Below are 8,246 nucleotides of genomic sequence, written 5' to 3' on the forward strand. Positions count from 1 at the left end.
GGATCTTCTCCTCTTTAGCTGCTATAATCTTGTGTTCAGTTTTCACCTGTTACTGCCCAATGGGACGCCGTTAACTACCAAGCAATGCAAAGGACATGAATATTGGTTTGGAGTTACTTGATTCTACTTGTTCCTGTAAATTCTGCACTTGATTTGCTGAAGAAACCAAATAACTTAAGAAACTGGAGCCCTGTAAATTGTAATGCTACTGCTACCCATTCAATTCTAAACCGGAGTTGATTTCCCATGTACACCGGATCCCTGTAAATTGTAGACTTCGGCATATGGGGGACACAACACAATGATGGAGGTTAGCTCTCCCGGGTTTTTTTGGCAGAAAGAGTTCTCATCATTCTTTTGTTTGGTTGATGATAGAGCTGCTGCGGGAGAACAAGCGGATGCTAGATAAGTCTATTAGGGAGATCGAAAGGGAGAGGCAGGGCCTCCAGACTCAGGAGAAGAAGCTCATCGCTGAGATCAAGAAGGTAGCCAAGCAAGGACAGATGGTATGTGCACTGAAATTGCCAAATCTCTCTTGTCGTCTATTACTCATTTATAATCGACCTCCATAAAACTATGAAGATTAACTTGCAATCTGCATCTGTGGTAGCATAAGAAATACCAACTTTGTCAGCAAAGTGACGTTGCAGGGTACCTAGATGATACGATTATTCTTTTTTATCTCAGCACAATCTTGCAAGCATTAAGATCATAAGAACAGCAACCATTCTTCCCTGCTACTGCCATAGTTTTAAGCTGTCACTGCCATAGTTAATTGAAATATGGCGTGCTATTATCCTCGCACTTGATTGTTCCATGATACAATAGGAAATGGTGTCTTCATGCACATATGAATTAATTCAGTCATGTTGATTTATCTATTCCAGTCACAAAGTTTTATGTTGATGTCTCCTGAATAGGGTAAGCCAATTTTGTGTTTGGAATCTTAAATTTGTAGGTCATAGGGTGTGTGTCTGCCACTTAAGTTTTTTCTGCGTGCAAGTGCTCATATTTTAGGCAATAGGCTTTGCAAGTTAATGGAACGTGCTTTGATTTTATGGACGTTGTTCTCAGGGAGCTGTGAAAGTTATGGCAAAGGACCTTATTCGCACAAGGCATCAGATCACGAAATTTTATGCCCTGAAGTCCCAGTTGCAAGGTGTATCTCTTCGTATTCAGGTAGCATTTTAATCCAAGCAGATGTTGTATATTTCATACATTTAGATATGTGCACATTCTGCAATGTGATGAGGTCAGGCTTCATTATATTGTGGAAGCTCTGTTTTTTCTCATTTGCTTAAGTTTGCGTGCTAAAATTTTATAGACCCTGAAATCAACACAAGCAATGGGGGAAGCCATGAAGGGCGTCACAAAAGCCATGTCACAGATGAACAGGCAGATGAATCTACCGGCACTGCAGAAGATAATGCGGGACTTTGAGATGCAAAATGAGAAGATGGAAATGGTCAGCGAGGTTATGGGTGATGCCATCGACGACGCCTTAGAGGGTGATGAGGAGGAGGAAGAAACAGAAGAGCTAGTTAGCCAGGTCCTCGACGAAATCGGCATCGACATCAACTCTGAGGTAAGATTTATCCCTGTATTTTCGTGTTGATTCTATCATAGAGATTGAAACACCAGGATGAGACAGTGGGATATGAGTAACGTTGATATTTTGCTCTGAACCCAGCTTGTCAAGGCTCCGGCTACCGCAGTCGCCATGCCGGTTGCAGCGGGAAAGGCGCCTGTTCAAGCTGAAGCTGCGGGCGGGATGGACGGTGGAATAGACGATGACTTGCAGGCACGGCTTGATAACCTGAGGAAGATGTGAGCATTGACGGATTGTCCACGCCCGCGCAATTCTCTGTAGTTTTGTACCATATAAATGCCACTCCGGCAAATCTATTGACATATCATTTGCAGTGTGTTTGGCATTGACCATCTGTATATAGACAGATCATCATATTTTCAATAAGTCACATACTAGGCTTGGTCTTTCTAGTTCCATTTGCCGCACTCTCGTCAGGATTCTGAACATCGAGATGAAATAGCAGTAAAGTAGTGACCTAAACGCTGGAAAATGCATTGCAGCTCTCGGGTGCCACCCACCCCTATATGAAAATAGCACTAAAAAAATATCCCTATATGAAAATGGCATTAAAAAAATATCAGGAACTTCCAAAAATTCGGGAATTTTGGGATATGAAACCTGAGTGCCCGTTCATTTTTATGGGGAATAGGTGTCTGTGGTATCCGCGGCGTAGGAATTACGGTAAAACATATGTTACGTTCAGTTTTTTTTCTACACATACGATTTTTTGTCTTTTTTACTGGCATTATCAAACTGAACGCGTGTGTACAACAGGCACCCTGATGCGGAGCATCCTACGGACATCGCCATGTCAAGAGTCCGTTTGGCGAGTGACACGTGCGACATCTACTTCACATACCCAAAGGTGAATCATCTCCTTTACACGTGCTCAGTTGACCCCTTTGAGGATGGTATACTACTTGACACCCCTCTCGTGTGCATGCATAGGTATTGTCGGAGCTTCACGGATGTTGAGGAGGAGTGCAAGCACCAAGGAACAACTACACCATCCGCGAGGGAAGCCTGGAAGTGACGACGGAAGAAGACGAAGCTGCTGAATCTACAGCAGCCGGACATCCGGGCCAGAGGCCGGACATCCGGCGCCTGGGCAGCCGCGCAGGAGCTGCCCCAACAGACGGCCAACATCATCAGCGGCCGGACATCCGGCGCCAGCCCCGGACATCCGGCGCCTCAGCAACGCCCGGACATCCGGCACCCGTCCCGGAAATCCGACACCTACGTATCCAGAGAGCGACCGAAGTGCCACTTCAGCCCGGACATCCGGCCGAAACCCCGGACATCCGGCTTGTCCCAAAGCCCCGGACATCCAGCCCCCAACCTGGACATCCGGCGCCTGCCTATGCGCAGCCCCGGGCCAGAGGCCCATGTATCCCCTTTCCCACTTACCCCTTCATGGCTTAGACTATAAATAGACCACCCCCTCCTCCTAGTTAGGGTAGCAAAGTGATAGCTCATTTGTATGTGATATTTGCTCCTACCTACCTCTACTCTTGAGAGAGAGAGAGAGACCACCACACCCATGGAGTTCAGGACCTCCATGTGAGCATGTGAGAAGCTCCTACGGTATTCAAGAAGGGAAAACCTCAAGACCTGTTGAAGATGAACTTTACCTTGTATCTTTTCTTTTGTTGTTCATGTACCTTGTGGATCTTATGTGTTTGATTGTCTAGTGGATGTGTGATTAGACTTGTTCTTGAGTGTTTCCCCTTGTGATTTCTCTCCGTTCTTCCCCATGTTCATCGTGTTCTTCGAGGGAATCCACTCCAATCGTAGCCTACACCGGGTTAGCCCCATATCATATGGTATCATGAGCCACGTTGATCACGTATTTGGAGTCCCTCCCACCGTTTTCTAGCCTTCTTTTGCTTGATTTCGTCCTAAATTCGAAAATCCCCACCAAAAAAATAGCCCCCAATTTTGTTTGTGATTTGTTGGTTTGATGATGTTTTGTTGATTTTGATCCAGGGATTTGCTTGGTTTCAAGTATATCTAGCTTTCCCCCAAGTTTCCCCACTTTCCATCCACGAAATCCATCAAACTTCGCCCCCAAAATCATCAATTTCCGCCCCAAATCGAGTTTCGAAGTCCAAATCCCAATCTGGAATTGTCGGGCCAGACATCCGGGCCACATGCCGGACATCCGGGTCCCCGACCGGACATCCGGCACCTAGAACGCAAAATCAGTGCTCCTGGATAGACAGTCCCCAAACATCCGGCCCCTGAGGGAGTCCTGGATTAGGGGGTATCCGGATAGCCGGACTATATACTTTGTCCGGACTATTGGAGCGTGAAGATACGATTCAAGACTACGTCCCGTGTCCGGATGGGACTCTCCTTTGCGTGGAAGACAAGCTTGGCGATCCGGATATCATATTTCCTTCCTTGTAACCGACTCCATGTAAACCCTAGCCCTCTCCAGTGTCTATATAAACCAGAGAGGTTGGTCCTTAGAGGGACGATCCAATCATAATCATCATAGGCTAGCTTCTAGGGTTTAGCCTCTACGATCTCGTGGTAGATCAACTCTTGTACTACTCATATCATCAATATCAATCAAGCAGGAAGTAGGGTTTTACCTCCATCGAGAGGGCCCGAACCTGGGTAAACATTGTGTCCCTTGCCTCCTGTTACCATTAGCCTAAGACGCACAGATCAGGACCCCCTACCCGAGATCCGCCGGTTTTGACACCGACATTGGTGCTTTCATTGAGAGTTCGTCTGTGTCGTCGCTGCAAGGCCTGATGGCTCCTTCAATCATCAACAATAACTCGGTCTAGGGTGAGACTTTTCTCCCCGGACAGATCTTCGTGTTCGGCTGCTTCGCACTGCGGGCCAATTCGCTTGGCCATCTGGAGCAGATCGACAACTACGCCCCTGGCCACCAGGTCAGGTTCGGACACCTGAACTACACGACCGATATCCGCGGAGACTTGATCTTCGACGGGTTCGGGCCTGTGCCAGGAGCGCCGGACAATCACGATGAGCACGACTTAGACTTGTTGTTGGATAATGCTCGGGATATCGCCCCTGCAGGAGCCCCGGACCTAAATCCGGGGCAGATCGCGCCGCCCGAGGACGGGTGGATGGACCCCACCCCGCGCGACGCACACTCATCGGCGGTAGAGCCGAACATAGGCCTCACCGCCAAAGAAGCCTGTGACGTCGGACCCCCGGACTCGTATCCGGTCGTAGGTCCCAGTCCGCGCACTCCTGAGCCCGCCGAACCTGGTTGGGCTCCGGCAATGAAGTTCACCGTCGCAGATATCTTCCAGCACTCGTGCTTGGGCGACGTGCCAAACTCGTTAAAGTCTCTCTCTCTTTGTCAGGAGACTCTTCCCGAACTATGTCCGGCTCAAGTGGGAAGTAGGCGATGAAGGAATTCATTGCCCACCCACCACCCACTTCATTGCCACGATCGATAATTTAACCGACGGGCTTGACTTTGACTCCGAAGACATCGACGATATGGACGACGATGCAGGAGAAGAACAGGAACCACCGCTCATAGGGCAGTGGACAACCACCTCCTCATATGATATATATATATGGCGGACACTCCAAAGGAAACCAATGGCGATGAGGCAACGGAGGATAACCCCTCAGGGAAGAAAGCAAAGCATGGGCGTTGTCAACGCCGCTCCAAGCCCCGCCACAACAATACCGGCACAGGGGACAAAAACAATCCGGATGGTGCCAAAGATGAATACAACCCTGATCAACCTGCCTTCAAGCAGGCCGGACTGGCCACGGTGGGATACTTGGAGAGGAACAACTATATGCCCTCCTTCGAAGACGAGGTAAGCCTCGGCGATGCCGAATTCGGCGCACCTGAAGATCCCGTGGAACAAGTCTGCTTCAAGCGACGGCTCATGGCCACTTTGAGGAGCCTGCAAAGGAAGCAATAGCAGCTCAAAGCTGACCAAGATTTGCTCGTGGACAGATGGACCAAGGTCCTGGCCACAGAAGAATACGGACTTGGACGCCCCGACAAAGGGCACACATGGCATAATTTGCTACCTCAACCTAAGAAGGAGAACCCAAGGCACATACCCCGACGTCAACATACCACCACGGTCCAAGACAATACGAAGGATACACGAGGAGGCATCCTCAAGCCTCGACGCAATCATCATAAACGTCAAGTCAGGGAAGTTGGTACCGAATTCAGCGGTCCCCAGTCCGGTCAGCGAAAAAAAACAGCTCAGACCCATCCGGCCCAGGCAGCATACTCGATCAACCATGTGAAATTCATGGTACCCCCAGAAGGGCGGCCAAGCATACCAATAGAGAATGCAGGACCTCCCAAACAAAACGGCCGATCTTGCACCGAAAACAATAAAGGGAGGTCTCGAACAACAAAGGACCAATCAAACACGGTGAGGAAGATCCCCTCACAGTGCAAAAATACGGCCGATTGTCTCTAATCACATTGACCGTCCGGACAACACCAGCCATAGAAATTTCATTGCACTCACTATCTACCCAGTAGCTTGGGGGCTCCATTTTACACGAGCCCCCACATGCATAAAACTATCAATAACATCTCCTCAAAGATGTAAGGCACAAAGGCCAGATTTCAACTGACCCACCATACTAATGGTTGTCTTCGGATCACCAAACAAATACCACACCAAAGAATAAGTCTTAGGTATTATCCCTTTATATAGTAATTACCATATACTACTGGGACGAACCACGTCGGCTAGATTCAACGAGGTACAACATCAGGCCAGTCCCGCGTGACATAGTCACAACTATGGGCAAGGTCGAACCCCACCACTAGAGTGGAAATCATACCGCCGCTGGAACAGCGAGTCGTGCCTGTTTATCAAATTTTGATTTGACAGCCAAACACCTGGACACCAATTGAGGAATCCGAACTACTTTATGGCAAGGTTCAGCCAGGCTCCGATCAGGCACCCGCGGTTCAAACACAACGGTATATGCAGCTGCCTTTAAGCATTTGTCTTTACAGACTAACTTTGGCACAGAACAGGACTGGCGATGCGGAATCAGCTCGGACGCACAAGGCAGGCAGTCCGGATACACCTCAGATCCACACACAGCCTCCTCCAGTCTGGCCACGACAGGTTCCGCCAAAAATACTCCTTTCCATAAGCATACACCGAACTCATATGCATAGACATGTCATTTTACTACAACGCATAGACTTAAATAACATTTACCGACCGTCGTTTCTTATCGACGCCTCTTTGTCACAAACGACACCCACGCCTTGTGTTATGCCCGATTATGCCAGGGGCTTCATAGTACGGCAATAAAGTCCGACCACCTTTTCGGTTGCTCGGCTCCCCGAACTTATAGCACTATATGCATCAGCTCCGAATCATGTCTTGGGTCATTATTTGGGTTTGCCCGGCTCCCATGTTTTGGTACCTTGCGTTCCGTCCCATCGGCTAAGGTAGCGCTGGGAGAACTACTGCGATTGTGTCCCGGTTCTTCCGGACGAGCACCTCAGTAGAGAAAGCCGAAAACTGACTGTCATGATACAGCGAGAGCTGGTCAGCTGTTCGAGAGGTTGTAAAATCTTTAAAGATTTATTCCGCATAATGCCATTATAAATGCAAAGTGCGACGGATCGGTCTTCCGATCAGGCGCCAATAGAGCCCCTAGTTCGGCCTTCCGAACACTAGGGGCTGCGCCCACCATACTCGAATTCCTATGGCTAAGTGAGAGTGATAAAGCCCTATAGTCTGATTGCCTGGTTCGTGGCGAGGAACACCTGCTTAAAAGGACCCAACAATGGGATAAAGCGTGTTCAGGTATGTCCCGAACACCCCTGTACTTTTTACGTGGGGGCAGAAGCCGACGACTGGCCAACTCTCAGGATTCACATACAATAAACAACCGCACAGGAAGAACAAACATTCAAACAAAACAGGCAATAAATAATAAAAGTGCCATTATCCCACATTACAAAGAATGGCACGACTGCCTTCAGAGAAATATAATGTCTTTGGTACATTTATCCGCCACAAGGCGGGCGCCCTTTAGTACACCTTCATAGTACAACTCGGGCTTGCGATGCTCCTTACCCTCCGGTGGCCCCTCAGTCATCAGCTTCTCAGCATCAAGCTTCCCCCAATGCACCTTCGCACGGGCAAACGCCATGCGCGCACCATCTATACGTACCGATCTCTTAATGACATCAAGCCGAGGGCACGCGCCAACAATCTGCTTCACGAGTCCGAAGTAACTGCTTGGAATTGGCTCCGCGGTCCACAGTCGGACAACCAAGTCCTTCATGGCTAGTTCGGCCGCCTGGTGCAGTTCGACCAGCTGCTTCAGCTGATCGATAAAGGGCACCGGATAATTCGGCGCCAAATACTGCGACTAGAAATCCCTCTCCGCAGACTTCTTCTCCTTGGTCCGGTAGAATTGGGCGGCATCTGATATGCTACGAGGCAAATCCGAAAACGCCCCTGGAAAAACAAGAATTCATCTTATTGCTTAGAGTTCCTCCCATCATCATGTAAAAATGGTCATGAATACAAAAGGCCTTACTAGCCGCAACCTTCCGGGCCTCCTGAATGTCCCTCAAAGAACCTCGGGCTTCTTCCCGAGCATCCTCCGCGGCTTGGAGAGCTTGGGCGAGTTCGGATTGTTTCCCTAC

The 8,246-nt window shown here is 49.0% G+C and overlaps 1 protein-coding gene across 1 annotated transcript in view; it reads left to right on the forward strand.

The window, feature by feature from the left end:
* Nucleotides 1–2,007, forward strand: part of LOC119295726 (vacuolar protein sorting-associated protein 2 homolog 1) — a 2,799-nt gene extending 792 nt beyond the window's left edge. Inside the window, exons 2-5 of the mRNA XM_037574190.1 lie at nt 376–506; nt 1,075–1,179; nt 1,325–1,585; nt 1,691–2,007. Of these exons, the coding sequence (XP_037430087.1) occupies nt 376–506; nt 1,075–1,179; nt 1,325–1,585; nt 1,691–1,831 (638 nt within the window). The 3' untranslated portion in view covers nt 1,832–2,007. The remainder of the gene's footprint in view (nt 1–375; nt 507–1,074; nt 1,180–1,324; nt 1,586–1,690) is intronic.
* The last annotated feature ends 6,239 nt before the right edge of the window (nt 2,008–8,246 follow it).

Source organism: Triticum dicoccoides, chromosome 4B (assembly GCF_002162155.2).
Source record: "Triticum dicoccoides isolate Atlit2015 ecotype Zavitan chromosome 4B, WEW_v2.0, whole genome shotgun sequence".
Classification (NCBI taxonomy): domain Eukaryota; kingdom Viridiplantae; phylum Streptophyta; class Magnoliopsida; order Poales; family Poaceae; genus Triticum; species Triticum dicoccoides.